The sequence below is a fragment of the Cheilinus undulatus genome, linkage group 9, assembly GCF_018320785.1.
Source record: "Cheilinus undulatus linkage group 9, ASM1832078v1, whole genome shotgun sequence".
NCBI classification, from domain to species: Eukaryota; Metazoa; Chordata; class Actinopteri; order Labriformes; family Labridae; genus Cheilinus; species Cheilinus undulatus.
The window spans coordinates 49594368-49613672 of record NC_054873.1 but is presented as its reverse complement, the minus strand read 5'-3'; the positions used below and the strand labels follow the sequence as shown (position 1 = coordinate 49613672).

Below are 19305 nucleotides of genomic sequence, written 5' to 3'. Positions count from 1 at the left end.
TTAATTTTTTTTAAATCATGCTATTTAGAGGAATAGTTTTTGCTATAATATAAATACATGTATGAATGGAGTTTGTTTAATTGTTCCCATAAAAAGGAAGAAAACAAGACGTCACCTGAAAGCGGAACAAAAAGCTGCCGAACCTTCACAGTCGGTACTTTATCATGTGACACAGCGGAAGTCGCTCCAGTCAATTTGACCTGGCTGCAACTGCTTGAAGTAGAGAGTGTGTTTTCGTAGTTCAGCTTTAATTTGACTTCAAATGGATGAACCCACATCAAGAACAATGAGTTCCTCAGAGAGTCTGAGAGAGTTTATCACAGAGAGACTAACTGCTGCTGCTGAAGACATTTTTGTAGTTTTTAAAAGAACTATCGTCGAGTACGAGGAGGAGATCGACCGTCAGCGCAGACTGCTGGATGTCGTTCGGAAACCTCACGTCCAGCTACAAAAACTAGGTGAGAAATATAATTTAGTCAGACGTTATTAATCTAAACAATGAGATACTATCCACGGCATTTGTTTCCTCTCGACCGCCATTTTTGTTCCGTCCATTTTCTGGCTCGCTTCTTCTACAAAATTCAACCGGTGCTAACATCCAACCGTCGACATATTCAGCCAAATTAATACATAATTTAAAAAGAAACTTTTCTAAAACATTCAAATTTTCACAGACATTTAAAAAAGTTGGGACTATTAAAATGAAGGGGTTGAATGATCGAAATAGGCACTTTAACTCGTTTAAACCCCGAAAACTCATTTATACTTTAATTCAGATACTGAAGGGAGGCTGCTGAGACTAAACGGTAACCTTCCTGAACAAACTGTGACTGAAAATAGAAATCTAGCATTACATTCATGAAAGATGCATCATTACAGAGACAATGCTCTCCTGCTTCTGTGAAACTAGAAACCAAAGCAGTATTATATGCTCTTTAGCCAGGAGACAGCCAACACCAGATTCTCTACAGGGCACTAGATCACTGGTTCTCAAATGGTGTGCCTTGAAAATTCGTCTGACTTTACATTAGTACTGCAACTCTGCAACAACTAAAGAGACTATAACCAATGTCCTTACTGCCTGCAAGCGTTAATGTTGCATTGAATCATATAGCATTGCATGCTCACTTTCCATCTGTTAAATATGCAAATGTAAATTTACATGTAAAAATACGACATCTCATGCTTTTACTTAGAAAATCTTAGGTATGGTGCCTCTAACAGCTGTGAGCCACATAGTTTTGTCTCCATGTTAGCACAAGTCAGACCATAAAAAAATCATAAATGGCTCTTTGTAAAACAAGCTAACAAGTGTGATAAGTGGAAGGAAATTAAGAATATCCTCTGGTGGGACACTCCTGGTGCCTTGTCATCCTTTGTGCAACCTCTTCCCTTGTTACTTGTCCATCTTAGTAGGAGCGACAGAGAGAAAATAGGAACAGGGTGACTGGGGATAAACCTTGGGGGGGGGGCAGTGCATCACTTGCAGAGTGTCAGGATGCTACAAAAGGAAACTCTGTAATCAAACTGATGAAGCTGGCACTTGCTCACATTGCATGCAGTTGGGACATGTTGCTACTTGCTACACATGCTAAAGAGGCTATTTTGCAAGGACATTAATATGGTGTGCCTTGAGATGTCAGCTTGATTTTTGGTGTGCCTTGGGGAAAAAATGTTTGAAAACCATTGCACTAGATAGTGCAGCGTTACTCAACCCTGCTCAACCAAAGAGCCAGATTGTTGAAAAATACTTTTGCAAGAGCCACAATCTAAGTGGTGAAAAGTGGCAAAAAATTGGGCTAAAGTGTCAATAAAAATAAGTTAAACAGGGCAATATGGTCAAAAATCAACAAAAAGGGGTGAAAGGGGGCAAAATTGGCATAAAATGCCAAATACTGGGTGAGAAGTGACAAAAATGGGGGATAAATAGTGCTACAGATGGCAAAAATGGTCAAAAAGTGGTAAAAACATGACAAAAAATGAGTGGAAAGTGACTAAAATGGGCAAAGAGTGGCAAAATGTTTGGAAAAAGTGGGATTTAATTGCAAAAACGCAAGTTAAGTGGGTGAAAAGTGGCAAAAATGGGGGGGGGGTGTGCAAATAGTAAAAAGCAGGATAAAAGAATTTAAAAAATGGGCAGAAGGTGGCAAACAGAAGTTAGAAAAGTGGGCTTAAAGCAGTAAAAATGTAAAAAAAATGCAAATAAGGGCAATGGAAATATACAGACAGAATTTATAAGTTGACAATTAAAGCCAACTGTAGAAGCGTGGGAAACAAACGGACCTCTTAAGCCCTGGTGGGACCAAATTTGGTCCTGCTCGCCTTGATCCAAACAAACTTGCTCTGTGCGCTCTATTTTTGCACAAAAATAGTCATGTTACACATCAAATTAAACAGAAGAAGCTCCGCTACAAGCCAAAATAAACCATTTCCACCTACACCACATCCATCTCAAAAAGGTCTCACATCAATGACCACATATCAAAGTGGCCATAGTGGTATGTAGTCAGACACTTATCACACCCCCTATTGGATGGTTCTGGTACTACAGACACAAACATGGTCTCATTTGAAAGCCCAGCCTCTACTGAAAATTCTAGTCATGTTTGTGCAGTCTCCATTTGTTTCAACAGTTTCTTTTAGTTTTCTACACTTTATTTTGTGTTGTTTTTTTATGCCGTTGAAAATAAATCTGCTCCTCTTGGTGTCAAACTTTAGTTCATTTTTAAGACTTCCTTTGAAAGGGAACTACATGGAGGTCTGGGTGATTTTAGGGGGAAGAAAATAATTCCATGATGCAGTGACCACCTATAACGGCATATGAGTAAAAAAGTTTGATACCTGAGATTTACAAACGGCAGAGATAGTGCCAAATTGGGCCCAGATGGCACAAGAGGGGATTTTACCTGGATATTTTTTACTAAAATCTCTCTTATTTTGTCCTAATAACCCTCTAGTGGCATGAAATTTGAAAGAGGTCATGTCAAAATGTGGTGCTTTGGCCTACTGGAGATTTTTGGACTTCAACCACATTATTTCTATGAGATATAAATGCTAAAATTGCAAAAAAAAAATTAGGCAAAAATGATTTTTTTCATTTGCCAACTTGATTCTCTCTGATCCAGTAACATATATAAATAATAAGTAAAGAAGAATAAAGTTCTTGTATTGTATTGTATTGTATACACATATTTACACTTCTGAATAAATTTCACAAGTGCCCTTCATAACGGTACCTTGATCAATCAAATAGACCTTAAGTTACAGAGTTATACTCATTTAAAGATAGACTGGAAAATGTGAGCAGTAGCCTAATAAAAGAGGCAGGGCTTAACTGGTTAATGTGACTTGCAATGGATAATTTCTGAGGTCAAAGTTTCCCTTTACTTAAGGTTTTTCTGGGCGAATCATGTTTCAAATTAAGACACAAAAAAGCCACAAATCATCATGAAAGAGCCACACGTTGAGTATCACTGGTCTAGTGAATACTACATAGTTTGCTACGTAGTATTTATACCACGGTCTTGGTGAAAACTTGATCCTGTATTCGGTGAATACGACAAATTTGACAACTAACAGGGAGTCAGCACCTGCAGGAAGTGGACGGCTCCGTTTCACTTTCTGTTTATTCCAACAGCTGGTCTGCTAAAACGAAGCTTTCTATCAGAGGACTGTTCATGTTAACACACCTGTTTATAGTCTGATCACAAATGACTCTCCGTCTCCATCGCCCTCATGCCTTTTCATCGATTAATCCATTCAGAAAGTGCCCTGAGTAGACTAGTTCAGTTTTTTTGTTCCGTTGCTACTTGGTATCTATGGCCTGTCCTATTTACTGCAGTACTGAAAAACGTTTACATTCCTGTAGAACGTTATGGGATGGGAATGACTATTCCAGTTATTAGTCAAGCCCTCGGCTATTGCAAGGAAAAGTGAATTATTTCTTTAGTAAAACTTTCTATTTTGATCGCAAAATGTTTGAAACGATAAATTAGTGCTTTTATTAAGTATTTTCTTCTGCAAGTGACCATGGTATAAGCGGGTTCATGCCCTTCAAAGTCAAATTAACAGAAGGCAACCGTCCTCCATGCAGTTCAGGCCCCCACGTCCTCCATTAATCTACATTTTTTCAGGCATTAACCCTTACATAGTGCACTGTATAGTATGCATTAAATGTTGAATAGGGATTTTGGGCACAGTTTTATTCAGCCTCTGTCATAAATGATTTCATTGATTATTTTTAATGGGCGGCATGAGCAGTTGGACGTCAGCCGTTCAGCATGCAGCATTCACGGCACAAAGGCTTCAAAAATTCCAGTGTCTTCTTGCTCAATGGTTCTCAGTTTGTGGGTCAGGACTCAAAAGTGGGTCGTTCTCACACAGGGAGGCTCGTTCCAGTGGTAGAGTAAGTTTCAGTACATGACTCAAGCATCCATGCTCTATTTGCAAAATGGATTAAAATAGGATGTCTGCATGCTTGTCCTTTTATAATTGTGTTCCTTTTAAACCTGTTTGTTTTGTCCTGCTTCTTAATTCAGTGTGTTTCATTTCCATTTAGGGTTCAACATTATTCATTATTTAAATTCAAGTGTCCTTTAACTGTTGTTACTTCATGTTTTTCCCTGTTCCTCCAGATGTGCCACAGCAACATGCCTGTAAGGAGGACCAGGAAAGGAAGTCCAGCCTGGACCAAGAGGATCCAGAGCCTCCATCAATTCAAAAGAAACAGGAGGCAGATACATTGCCATCGACTGGAAGTGAGCACTCAACAGAGCAACCAGCAGCTACAGGTGGAGAAACATCTGTAAATGAGGAGGAGAAAGGGACTGATCCTCAGTGCAGATGGTCGGATGTCGTCAGGGACGCTCAAACCTCCACAAACAAAATAGGTGAGGAGACGGACACATCCATATTGACCAGCCAGAGCGAAGAAGCGCTCCAGAATCAACAGCAGCTCCTTCCTAATAACACTGAAAACAAAGACTCAGTGTCCAAAAAAAAGAAAAAAGCCAAGAAAAGAAAACGTCAGAAAATGAAGACATCCGAAAATGACTGTAATCAGCAAGAAGGTGAAATAGCAATGACACATGTGTGCGAGATTTGTGAGTTAACATTTGACTCCAGGGCGCAGCTGACCAATCACACAAAAACCCACAAAGCTGAGAAGCTTTATCCATGTGAGACATGTGGGAAAACCTTCTCCTCTAGCTTTTTATTCAAGTGCCACATGAGAAGACACACAGGTGAGAGGCCGCACTCCTGCAGCACCTGTGGAAAAGGATTCCTCAACATGTCGAGCTTAGTGGCCCATAATAGAATCCACACAGGTGAGAAGCCGTTTACCTGTGTGACATGTGGCGTCTCTTTCAGAATAAAATCCAAACTGAACATCCACATGAGATCACACACAGGTGAGCGGCCGTACTCCTGCAGCACCTGCGGAAGCACTTTCAGTAAGATGTCAAACTTAAATGTTCATAATAGAATTCACACAGGTGAGAAGCCGTTTACCTGTGAAACATGTGGCATGGCTTTCAGAATTAGAGCTCGGTTGAAAGTCCACATGAAAACACACACAGCTGAGAAGCCGTACTCCTGCAGCATCTGTGGGATGTTATTCACCCAGCAACAACATTTAGATGATCACGCAATAATTCACACAGGTTAAAGAAACATATCGCAGGTCTGTTAGTTATCGTTCTATCTGGATTGTTGAAATGAGAAGAGCTCACAGGGGAGAGCTGGACTAGAATGTTCTGAGACTCCTCTACTCTTCAACAGTACATGAAATCACATGCAGACAAGTATCTGTAAGTTTGCAGATGATTTGGAGGTGATTTTGCTCGTGACAGATCCATTGTATTAGTTTAACAGAAAACAGTTTCCCATTAATAAAGTTCACATTGTCTTAGTTTAAACATGCGTTTTCTTTACAAGAGTGCCAGCAGGATGATCTTTATTTATGACTCTGCTCCTGATGATAGCAGAGGCTTTATGTTTCTGAGTCTTTAATTTCTGAGCCATTGTTGTGAACACGTTAGCTCAGGAACTGTTATTAAACTTTGCACGTATGTCCAGCGGGTGATTACATTTTCTTTTGTGCACATTTGAACTTAAAGTGTTTCTGTGTTTGCTTAATAAAATCTTGAGTGTACCATTAACATCTAGATTTTTTCCTTTATTCTAGCTTCTTTTTCTGTCAGAACCATTTTCTTCAGTATATTAAACAGTAAAACTATTAGTATTACCTCATTTGGAAATAAAAAATCATTTCTCTACTGCTGTATACCTATTAGGGGTTGCATGATTTGACAATTTTCAAAGTCGACTTTTGTGGGATAAAAGTCGCCTCGACTTCGACTAGTCATTGATTAAATCATGAGTGAATCTACAGGAAAAGTCAGTAGTTTAAAATAACCAATATACAGTGCTTAACAAATGTATTAGACCACCCTAAGCCTAACCAAAGTAAGGTTTATGCCACAGCTGCCCTAAATTAACAGCATTGATAATTACCAAAATCATTTTTGTTTCTGCAATGGTTAATACACCAATATGTAGAAGCTCTTTAACTCAAATGATATTTTTAATACTAAAATATAATTATTGTTATCCATGAATTTTTAAATTTACTGATTCACAAAAACCTAAAAAAAATAGTAAAGCACATTAAAATTTCTTGATTAATATGTCAAATTATAGTTATTTACTGGCATTCCTGAACAGAAAAATGAGTTTTAGTGGTTGAATGTTATGCTTGATTCATTTCTGACTTCTCAGAGAAGCCCAGTGAGCCGGCTCAGATTTGGGTATAAAAAGGTGAATTCAGTTTGAAATTCCTCATTCCTGTTCAAAACGTGGAGAGCTCAGTGAAAAAGAAAGAGTCCGCATTAAAGCACTTCATGATGCTGGATGGTCTCTGAGACAAATATGACAGGTGGTCTAACACATTTGTTAAGCACTGTATATTTTGCAAATCATAATCCATATACTCCTAACAACGGGCAGCTTACAAACATTTTTGGTGTGAGTTCAAACAACGTGAATATGATTTATAACAGAATTTACAAAAACATGCCATCTTCTTGGTGTTCATTGTTTCATTTTATGTTAATTTAGCCTTTATTTAACCAAAGGCCTCCTGCAAAATGCCCTCTAAAAACCTAAGCAGATATTTATAGTTTTGAGACTAGGTCAGTCTCATGTATTAAAATTGTTGGGATGTTCCTTGGTAACTTACTTTTATTTGAACTTTTATTGACCATGAGTTCTGTTTTATCAGCATTTTAGACCAAGACTGAAAAACACTTAAAGCAGATTAAAAACTCAAAGGGCTGCAAAATTTATAAACAACAGAAAAAAAAATAATAACGGTGTCATCTACTTAAACTAATATGAGGCATTTGACAAGTTATCACACAGATTGTTGACATAAATGGAGAGTAAAATAGGTCCTAAAACTAAATCTTGAGGCACACCTTTTTGACCTCCAGAAAAGAAGAGACGGATCCATTTCTCTGAACACATTGCCAATCAAATAGTTGGCAAACCATGATGCTGCTTGGGTTGATCTGCCGATGTGATGAAGCACATTTATCAGTAAACTGTAGTCTACAGCAGTGGTTCTCAACCTTGGGGTCACGAGGCACTGAGAGGGGGTCTCCAGATGCCCTTAAAAACTAAGAATATTTTTTTAATCACACTGTTGCCACATTACACCAGTTTTGTCAAAGTATTTTACCCAGTTTCATCATTTTTTCCCACACATTTTTTGCCATTTAACACTTATTTTTGTCAGTTTTAAACTCATTCCACCACTTTTTTGCTGCCTGTTTTTGCCAATTCTGAACCAGTTCTTGCCACTTAACCTTAATGTTGCCTCTGTTGACCCATTATTGCTACTATAACCCATTTTTACCACTTTTTACAACAACTTTTCCCCCATTTTAACCACATTTCATCATTTGATATGCCCATTTTGCAAGTTTAACAAATTTTTACCAATATTTGCCTATTTTTTTCTTTCTCAGTTAACTCTTTTTTGCCAGTTTCTATCAATTTTCATCCCAATTCACCAAATTTCCACCCATTTCTGCAAATTTTAAGCCATTTCAGCCACTTTTTTTAACTTCCTTTTACCACTTTTCTTATGCCCATTTCTGCCATTTTAACTCATTTTTACCACTTCAAACCCATTCCTGCCATTTTTAAAATCCAGTTTAACCACCTTTTCAACCATGTTTTTGCCATTTTTAACCAATTATAGCAATTTTGAAACCATTTAAATTCTTTTTTTTAACAAAGGGGATTTACATTTGTAAAAAGGCTATTTACTACTAAAAACATTTTTTCGTCTTTGATAAGAGTGATTATTTTTCAGGTTAAGTATGAAATATGGTTTTTACAGCTTAATTTTACAACGGACCATCGTTTTGCTGACCTCTATGTTCCCCTAGTATGGCTGGGTGCCACAAAGCTCTCAGTTATCCCCCTTTATGGACGGCCCTGTCTGCACATGACTGTTACTAATTGTGCATGTCTGTATTCAACCACCTTCAGGTTCAGTGGGGGTCCCCGGTCTCTGGCATCTTTATTTTGGGGTCGCGGGCTGAAAAGGTTGAGAACCCCTGCTGTAAACATTTTTGAATGACTAAAATTAGATGAAAGCGGAACGATGTGCTGTGACACCTTCACTGTCGGTACCTCATAGTGTGACGCACAGCGGAAGTCAACAATACGCGAGTAACTTTTTTTATACAGAGAGATCTGTCTGTAGTTTCTTAGCTGTTTTTGACCTTTTATTGAATGAACCCACATCAAGAACAATGAGTTCCTCAGAGAGTCTGAGAGAGTTTATCACAGAGAGACTAACTGCTGCTGCTGAAGACATTTTTGTAGTTTTTAAAAGAACTATCGTCGAGTACGAGGAGGAGATCGACCGTCAGCGCAGACTGCTGGATGTCGTTGGGAACCCTCACATCTACCTGCAGAGACCAGGTGAGAGGGTCTGGGAACATTGGGTCTTTGGGTTGATGGTTCAAAATCAGATTTAATAATCACGGTGGTGATGGACGATTATACGACGCGTATTAATCGCTACTGGTGTTAATGGGAAACACGAACAGATAGAGAGACTTTAACATCTAAAAAGTGAGGAATTCTTATTTGACAAGACTCAAACACTACATAAAACCTGGGGATGTCAAGATTAATCGCATTAAAGGCGACTAGCCACGATCTACAAGTAGTCCACTACATTTCTAGGGATGTACCAACCCACTTTTTCTCAGTTCCGATCCGATTCCGATAAATATGTGCCGATACCGATACTGATTATGACATATATATATATATTAACAGTTATTATTGTTGTTGGTATAATGTGTGAGGTTACATGAAGCTGTAGTAAACCACCCATCTCCTCTTATTAAAAAGCAAAAAATTACAAAAATGAATTGCATTTAAATGTATTCCAAACTAATTTATTTGAACTACTACTAAAAAATAAATAATATTTATTAGTAAACTAATTACCTATCATTTTAATCCCTGTCTATAATTCTCTATTAACGAACCTCCCGCCACTAGAGGCCGCTGTAGCTTCAGTTAATGGCTGCAGCCTTCCTCTCTGACCCTTCACCGGATATAAACAATGAGAAACCCGATGGTGGCTAAGGTGTTAGCGTATAGTAGGAAGACCACGGTACAGTTTTCCAAAGTAGTAAATGGAAATAAAGTGGTATGTGGGCTGTCGAGGGTTAAGCTCACGTATGACTACTCACCTGAAGTGAAAAGAGGCCAAATATCAAAGCGGGATATTAATCTGCAAAGAGGAACGAAGGCGGGCGGCGCTAGCTTTCAGTGCTAGCCACACTGTGTTATCAGGCTAACGTCACACCTACTCTTCTTTGTGTTCTCTCGTCTTTAGACTAGTTTAGACTATTCTAAATATAGATTTATGTTTGATCGACTCGGTAACCACTAAGAACATCCCTAACTAATACTAGCTCAGTTACACACAGACTGTCTCGTGTTAGACTGCGGTGCGTTCATGGACTACTGCAAACTGTAGGAGGTCACCTGGCTTGGTGCTGTCAGTCAGATATCCGATCTATTAACTACGTCCATATCGAACCTGATATTGATATTGTATCGGATCGGTCCCATCCCTGTACATTTCTATTGTATCATGATTAATCACATGATTTACTGTCTCAGTCAACACACTTTAATTTATCCACTGTATCCCTGCAGCCTCAGTGATGGGAAATAATTCCCACTGATCTCTAATGTCTAGCAGACAGCTCCGTGGACAGGTAAATAGTCACCTGAACCATGTGTTGTAAAACATTCACCTTATTTTACTGTTCACTTCTTTCCTTTTCAGTTCTGAACAACTTCCTCGTTCCTTGGTTAAGTCGTCAATCTACCTATAAAATCAGGTCTATTACTTTAAGACAGTAGAAAGACACTTAAATGATACATAAACAGTTTTATTGCTAAATAGTGGAATTTCTGATTTCATTTAAAAAGGGTGCTAGTAATAGGGATTAACTTCAGAAATCCTGAGATTAATCGTAAATAAAAATGTCATCTTTTGACAGATTGTTGTTATTATCATACTAGTAGTCTTAACGTTTTTATTCATGTTCCTCCAGATGAGTCACAGCAGGATGAGTTTAAAGAGGAGGAGGAGGCTGAGCAGCAGCTCTGTAGCCAGGAGAGGAACTCCAGCCTGGACCAAGAGGAGCCAGAGCCTCCACAGATTAAAGAGGAAGAGGAGGCAGAGCAGGTCATGATGAAGGAGGAGACAGACACATTCATGCTGACTGACCAAGAAGAAGATCTACAAACTGAACAGCTGCTCCTTTCACACATCTCCCGTTTTACTGAGAATCAAAGTCCAAGAGGAAGTGAGCACAGAGATTCAGAATCATCTAGAACATCAGAACCAAAACAAAATAAAAACCTTGAGAACAGAAATCACAACACTCAGACATCAGAGAACGACTGTGATCAAGGTCAAATATCCTTAAAATGTGACGCGTGTGGTGAGGATTATAAGAGCATGTCACTATTTAAGACACATCAGTGTTTCCACTCAGGTATGAAGATGCATTCATGTGAGACTTGTGGAAAAATATTTAGCTCCAGGACTATGCTGAGTAGACATAGAAAAGCCCACACAGGTGGGAGGCCATATTTGTGTAAGATGTGTGGGAAAGATTTCAGTTTTAAATGTTATTTAAAGAGCCACATGAGTATTCACACAGGTGAGAGGCCGTACTCCTGCAGCACCTGCGGCAGAGAGTTCATTAAGATGTCCAGCTTAAATGTTCATAACAGAATTCACACAGGTGAGAAGCCGTTTACCTGTGAAATATGTGGAAAGCCTTTCAGAGAGAAATCTAAATTGAAAGTCCACATGAGAACACACACAGGGGAGAGACCGTACTCCTGTGATACCTGCGGGACGTCTTTCACACAGAAAGCTCATTTAGATAAGCACACAAGAATTCACACAGGTGAAAGACTGTTCACCTGAGAATCATGTAACAGGGCTGACTTTTACTGCATATGAGAGGAGCTCACACAGGTGAGAAGCCGTACCTTTGTCAGACCTGCAGTAGAAGGTTCTGAAACTCCTCTATTTCCTCACAGCACATGCAGACAAGTATCTACACAATAATCAGCATCCCTTTGAAAATTTCACATTTATTCTGTGTGCAAAGTAAAAAAAAAAAACCCCAAAAACATTAGCATCCAAAGTAAAACAATAATGTTTGGAAAAGCTGTTAAAAAGTCCTCGACCTTGGGAAATACTTGGGAAAACTGAAGTTTTCATCAGGGGTACTGACTTTGTTGTCATCTGTATGTGTGGAGCTGATAAAGGAGATGATAAAGTTGAAGTCATTTCTGTATCTCAGTAACTGAACAGAAAACAGTTTCCCATTGACAGAGGGTTCACATTGTTGTAGTTTAACAGGGTTTTTGAATGACTCTGCTCCTGATGATCGCAGAGGTCAGAGGCCTTTTGTTTCTGAGTCTTTCATCTTTCTGAGACGTTGTGAACACGTTAGCTCAGGAATTTTCGTCCAACTTTGCATGTATGTCCAGTGAGTGATAACATTTCCTTATTTATACATTTGAACATAAAGTGTCTCTTTATGTTTGCCCAATAAAATGTTAAATGCACCATTAACTATAATTTTATTTTTTCTCAATTTTATCCTTGCTTCCTTTTCTGTCAAAATCATTTTCTGCAGCATAACAAAACACTTGTCCCAAAATTGGTAACTATGATCATGATTAAGAATCCTTTTTCACTTTTTTAAAAAAACACAAATTATATTTGTCCATTTTAACCTTGCAAAGCAGATGGATACGCCCGTTTCCATGTTTCTCACTGGAGAATCCATTTTGCTAAGATCCCGTCTGAACCGTTAGGGTCCGGTTAGAAAGTGACAGGACCAGTCAGCGACGAGGGGCAGTACTTTCAGGCGTGGCGGAGTCATGACATAAACAACCAGCAACAAGCATGGATGCTGCTAAAGCGCCAGTTTTATCAGAACTTGACGACATTTCTTCATTAAAAGAAGAACAAAGAACAGCAGTGGGTTGTTTTCTTTACAAAAACCATAAAAGTCGTGTACTGACATGTCTACAGTCGCCATGGTTACCATTATGCAGTTCTCGATTGAGTTTACTCCTTGGTAACGACTACATCACGTGTTTTGTTGCTCTGATTGGCCCATAAAGATGTGACAGAACATTCATCCAATCACCCTCCAAGTTTTTTTTTTAAGGCTCTGCCCTTTCCCAAGCGTTGTCTATGAGAGGTTTAGGTTCAGGTTAGGACCATTTTGGAACATATCAAAGCGTTTGATGTTTGTAGTGCCACATTATGTAATAATGCTGCATTATGTAATAATGTAACAAATTTTCAATAACGCTGCATTTTGTAAGCCACTAAGCGGTTAGGGTTAGGGCAAGGTAGTAGGGTATACCCTGGAGCCCACCTTAAGTCCTAGGGTTAAGGGTAGGTGTTTAGTCTAGAGCCCTGAAAGGGGGTTAGGTTTAGGCATAGGTCACTAAGTAGTTAGAGTTAGGGCAAGGTAGTTGGTTGGGCATACCTTGGAGCCCACACTAAGTCCTGTGGTTAGGGTTATTACATAATGTGGCGTTATTACATAATGTGGCGCTACAATGTTTAAAGTACAAGAAATCCATCTGTGTGATGTGTATCATTTATACAGGTGCATCTCAATAAATTAGTATATCTGTTGTCTTGCTGCTTTGTTTTTCTGAGTGTGAAAGCACTTTGTAAAACCTTGTTTTTAAAAATGCTGTATAACTAAAGTTATTATTATTATTATTATTATTATATCATCAGAAAGTTAATTTACTTCAGTAATGACTGATATGTCTAACAGTGTTCATTTTGGCAGCTATTTTTAATTTATTCTTAGTTTTAGTCTTTATAAGAAATGCATTTTAGGTTTAGTCACACTTTAGTCATTTCTACTGTTTTTAGTTTTAGTCTAGTTTTAGACGATGAAAACTCAAACATTTTAGTCTAGTTTTAGACGATGAAAACTCAAACATTTTAGTCTAGTTTTAGTCCATAAAAAGTCCTCACATTTTAGTCTTTACTTTTAGTCCAAGCATTTATTCTCTTGCCTAAATCTGGTACCAAATCATGGTAGTGTGTTCTCTGCCAAACCTGGGGTCCCTGCTTTCTACAGCTGAGAGACAGAATAGATACAGATGTGTTGTTTTTGGACAGATTTACCGACGGTGGAGAAATATCACAGATTTTAAATGTCCGATGAAAACTACATTACATTTCAGTCTAGTTTCAGTCATCACAGATCTATTTTGGTTAGTTTTAGTCCAGTTTTTGCGGAACGTTGTACGGTCACACCTTCACTGTCGGTACTTCATAGTGTGACACACAGCGGAAGTCAGTGCGAGAGTAACTTTTTGAACAGGATAGCTTAGCTTTAATTTGGCTTTAAAATGAATGAAACTACATCAAGAACAATGAGTTCACCTGAGAGTCTGAGAGAGTTTATCACAGAGAGACTAACTGCTGCTGCTGAAGACATTTTTGTAGTTTTTAAAAGAACTATCGTCGAGTACGAGGAGGAGATCGACCGTCAGCGCAGACTGCTGGATATCGCCTGGAAACCTCACATCTACCTGCAGAGGACAGGTGAGAGGGTCCGGGAACATTGGGTCTTTGGGTTGATGGTTCAAAAACAGGTTTAATGACCATGGGGAGGATGGACGATTAATGCGCCCTGTATACATGAATGTAGAATTCCCAGTGTTAATGGGGATGCTGTTAAAGAAAGAGAGAGTGTAAACAGAGTTTCTTCTTTTCACTGACACCCTGATAATTGTCCAGCATATTCATACCGGCCTGGCTCCTACCCAGGCAGGCAGGGTCCCCTAGCTGTCCCAGGGGCCTGGCTGAAATCTAAAGGGGACAGGGCTTTTTCAGTCAGGGGCTGGTACTCCCTGCCTGAGGAAACCAGTTTGAGTCAGCGACTTTGTTTCAATCTCTTCTTAAGCAGCGGTCATTGTGTCGACTAAAACTAAAATACACTTCAATTAAAGTGTAAAACTAAGACTAACATTAAAATTAGCCGCCAAAATTAACACTGTTCTTAAGAAATACTTTTATCCAAGAGCCTTTCCTGATTTTTGTAGTTTTAACTGCTCTTATTTGCCTGGTTTATTTGAGAATAACATGCTTTGGTCTTTTTTACCTGTACCCAATTTAATGCCTGATTTTACTGTTTTATTTACGTGGTAATTTCTGTTGCTTGTGAAGTACTTTGTAACTCTGATTTGGAAAGTGCTCTATAAATAAAGATTATGAATATTATACTAGTAATAAGTGTGTTATGTCAGTTGGTGGAGAGTCCTGATTGGGGGTCTCAAAACACTGAGAGTGGGTCTCCAGATGCCTTAAAAAACTAAGAATATTTTTAAGATGACACTGTTGCCACTCTACGCCAAATTTTAACATATTTTTGCCACTTAAAACCCATTTTTTCTCCGTTTTTAAACCCTTTCCACCACTTTTTTCCTGCCTGTTTTTGCCACGTCTAAGCCAAATCTCGACACTCTCACCTATTGTCAGCTCTGTTGTCCTAGTATTGCCACTATTAACCCCTCTTTACCACTTTTTATGCCACATTTCACACTAGGGCTGAACGATTTGGGAAAATAATGTAATTGTGATTTTTTTTTTTTTTACCCAATATTGTGATTGCGATTTAATATGCGATCATTTCTTGAGTTCTCATCTCATGTTTTTTCCAACAAAAACAAGCAATAATTCATTCTATACTATAACCAACACAATATTAGACTAAACTAGGGCCGGACAATTTTGAAAAATATCTAATTGTGATGATTTCAACTCATTTGGCAAATTAGATATGAACTGTTGAATTAAAGGGAATGATAATTTCAGTGTAACCTGACTCTCATATTTAACAAGAAAACATACAAAAACGAGGAAAATAGGATATTTGTGTACACTATTCTAAAAATATGCCACTAAAATGATTGCATGATTTGTAATGCATAATGTCTCTACTGTAAAAAAAAACTTTAAAACTGGTATTATAACACAAATTTCAGGTTAAAGAAATATTGCACCTTCTGCGATTTGAAAATTGCAGCAGGCCATATTGTGATTTAATCTCATTTGCTCGTTTTTGCCAGTTTAACCGGTTTCTTCTGATTTCTGCCTCAGCTAACCCTTTTTTGCCAGTTTGCATCAATTTTTCATCCCGTTTCACCGAATTTCTACCTATTTTTGGCACTTTTCAGACACTTTTTAACCCCCTTTTAACACTTAATATGCTGGTTTTTGCAACTTTAACCCAGTTTTGCAATTTTTTTTAAATTTAATTTTTTTTTTTTTGCCACTTTTATCTAATTTTTGGCCATACTTATCTATTTCTGCTACTTTTAAAATCCAATTTCACCACCGTTTCCACTGTATTTTTGCCATTATTAACACATTTAAGTTGCTTATAATGTATTTTAATTCTGTTTTTTACAAAAGCATTAACATTTTTAAGAGGGCTACTTACTACACAACTGAATTAAAAAGAAATTTGTTTCTTTGATAAGCATATACCGCAGCTGAACTTTACAATGGACCATTATTTTGCTGGCCATAAGTGTGTTATGTCTCTCCACTGACGGTGGAGTCTTAACATTTTTATTCATGTTCCTCCAGATGAGTCACAGCAGCAGGAGTTTAAAGAGGAGGAGGCTGAGCAGCAGCTCTGTAACCAGGAGAGGAACTCCAGCCTGGACCAAGAGGAGCCAGAGCCTCCACAGATTAAAGAGGAAGAGGAGGCAGAGCAGGTCATAGTGAAGGAGGAGACAGACACATTCATGCTGACTGACCACAGTGAAGGAGAACTACTAAACGAACATCTGTTCCTTTCTAACAACTCTCATATGTCTGAGGATCAAGATCCCAGAGGAAGTGAAAACAGAGACTCAGAATCATGTAGAACATCAGAAACCAAACAAAACAGAAACATTTTTTGTCACTCTCAGCTAGGTCAGACGTCTTTAAAATGTGATACATGTGGTGATGATTATAAGAAGACACATCAGTGTCACTCCAGTAAAAAGACGTATACATGCAAGGCTTGTGGGAAAATATTCACTTCAAAGTGGCAGCTGGCCAAACACACAGTAACCCACACAGGTGAGATGCCATTTTCATGTGAGATCTGTCAGAAAGACTTCCTTTTTAACAGCAGGTTAAAGAGCCACATGAGATCACACACAGGAGAGAAGCCTTATTCATGTGAGATATGTGGGAAAGATTTCACTTTCAACAGTAAACTAAAAACCCACATGAGAATTCACACAGGTGAGAAGCCGTACTCCTGCAGCACCTGTGGAAGCACGTTCACTAAGATGTCCAGCTTAAACGCTCATTACAGAATTCACACAGGTGAGAGACCGTACTCCTGCAGCACCTGTGGGAAAGGATTCACCCAGAATTCAAGCTTAATTGCCCACAAAAGAATTCACACAGGTGAGACGCCGTTTACCTGTGAAATATGTGGCCGGTCTTTCAGGATGAAGTTTAAATTAAAAGTGCACATGGGTATTCACACAGGTGAGCGGCCGTTCGCCTGTGATACCTGTGGGAGAGGCTTCACTTTGATGTCAGACTTAAATGCTCATAATAAAATTCACACAGGTGAGAGGCCGTTTACCTGTGAGATATGTGGCACGTCCTTCAGAAAGAGAGATAAATTAAACATCCACATGAGAACACACACAGGTGAGAGGCCGTACCCCTGTGATACCTGCGGGGCGTCTTTCGCCCAGAAAGCTCATTTAGATAAGCACATGAGAACTCACACAGGTTAGAGACTGCACACCTGATGTGGGCGGTCTTTCTGATACTGATCTTTTTGGACCGTTCACATGAGAGGAGCTCACACAGGTGAGAAGCCGTAGCTTCGTCAGATCTGCAGTAGAAGGTTCTAGAACTCTTCCATGGGTGTGCAGACGTATTGGGGATGATATCGTTGAAGTCATAGCCGCATCACAGTTTCCCACAAAGCGAGGGTTCCTGTTGGAGTTGAATCATGCAGTGTCTTTTCAAGAGTGTCATCCAGATGGTTCACTGTTTCTGATGCTGTGATTGGTGGTCAGAGCCCTTATGTTTCTGGGGCGTCCATCGGTCTTGGTCATTCTTGTAAACGCATCTAAAAAACTCCTCAATGGAGTTACGTCAAACTTTGCACATAAGTCAGATTAGCAATGTTTTTTCAGTAATATAACTTAACGTGTCTCTTTATGCCTGCTTAATAAAATGTTGCATGCACCATTAACTCTTGTGTTATTTATATAAATATATATATTTTTGAATAATGCCGTGACTTTCTTTTTTCTTGTTTTTTGAGTGCCAAAAATGGCACTTGTCACCTGTTTTTGTCAATTGTGTACTTGAGTGCAAAATCTGACTTTTCGAATGAATGTTATGTTTAGATGTAATTTTAAATCCTTTGATTGGAACAAAAATGAGTAGTAAATGTGAAGAGAAAATCAGATTAGAGAGAACAATCAGAGGCCACACCTCTACTGTCGGTGCTTAAAAAGTGCGCCACACACCTGAGCTAAACTGCGCATGTGCTACTTTTTGAACATAGTTGCGGCAATATCAGAAATTCCTGTTGATGTAGTTTAGCTATTGATCTGATGTTTGAAATAAATCAAACCTGAAACTATGAGTTCATCTGAGAGTTTATCATGGATCGACCAACAGCTGCTGAAGAGACTTCAGTATTTAAAAGAGTTATCATCGAGTACGAGGGAGAGGGGTATGGCCGCAGCCTCGAGACCTCTTGCCTTCAACCATTTCAATAATACCCAACTGCAGCCGTGGTACCGTACAAACCACGCCCCCTACAAAACACGCTCTGTACAAAACACGCCCACTTGTGCTGTTTGCTTAGTTTAAGGTTAACTTAGATGAGTTTAGATAGGCCTTAATTAGTTTTAGGTTAGGTTTAGCATTTTAATTTCCACTGGTTAGATTTAGGGGTAACTCACTGGGGTAGGTGTGTATTTTAACGAATTAGCTTCCTGGGGTTAGGTTCAGCATTTAAATTCCACTGGTTAGGGTTAGAATTAATTTACTGTATGGATTGATGGGGCGTGTTTTGTACGGAGCGTGGTCTGTAGCGGCTGCAGCTGCAGCTAGACCCTTCTGGCCAATTTGTGTAATGACATCTCAGTGCATGCGTGGGCGTTCACAACAGCAAGTCTGCTGGGTCAGAAGTGATCTGGGATGATTTTTTTGTGTATGAGAATTTTCTTCATTAAATGAAATACTATCATACTGCTAAACACAATGGACAGCTCTTGTTTTGACATAAAGGCTTTTACTTTGAAATGTTCACCTTTCCCAGTGGTCACATGACTTTCTTTTCCTCAAGAATTCCATTAAATGAAGAAAACAAACAAAAATTTGACCCCGTTTTTTTAAACATTGTTATTCATGTTCCAACTTTTTCCTTTGTTGGTCAAAAACAAACAAACAAACAAAACAGAATAATGAGAGTTTCTCACATTTTTTGAGTCTGGTTTCAACCAGGAAATGGATCTGCCAGAACGTACACTGACCCTCCTTCATATTAAGTCCACATGGCTTTATTTCTGAGGTTCAGAACTGTTTCTGGGTTTAGAGTAAGTCAGTCAGCCTCCTTCCACACACGATCAACAGCACAGGACATAACGTGATAA

General features: G+C 38.8%; 3 protein-coding genes across 3 annotated transcripts; all 3 read left to right on the top strand.

Moving 5' to 3' along the window:
- The first annotated feature begins 195 nt into the window (after positions 1-195).
- On the top strand, positions 196-6149 carry LOC121514769 (zinc finger protein 664-like). The gene is made up of 2 exons (XM_041795070.1): positions 196-458; positions 4635-6149. Exons 1-2 carry the CDS (start codon positions 263-265, stop codon positions 5666-5668), a joined length of 1230 nt encoding a protein of 409 aa, XP_041651004.1. The 5' UTR covers positions 196-262; the 3' UTR covers positions 5669-6149.
- A 2589-nt stretch (positions 6150-8738) lies between these two features.
- On the top strand, positions 8739-12389 carry LOC121514772 (zinc finger protein 23-like). The gene is made up of 2 exons (XM_041795078.1): positions 8739-8997; positions 10659-12389. The coding sequence occupies exons 1-2, from the start codon at positions 8826-8828 to the stop codon at positions 11543-11545; spliced, it is 1059 nt and encodes a 352-aa protein (XP_041651012.1). The 5' UTR covers positions 8739-8825; the 3' UTR covers positions 11546-12389.
- Positions 12390-13957: 1568 nt separating this feature from the next.
- On the top strand, positions 13958-18261 carry LOC121514765 (zinc finger protein 664-like). Its single transcript, XM_041795065.1, has 2 exons — positions 13958-14215; positions 16265-18261. Exons 1-2 carry the CDS (start codon positions 14020-14022, stop codon positions 17422-17424), a joined length of 1356 nt encoding a protein of 451 aa, XP_041650999.1. The 5' UTR covers positions 13958-14019; the 3' UTR covers positions 17425-18261.
- Positions 18262-19305: the final 1044 nt, after the last annotated feature.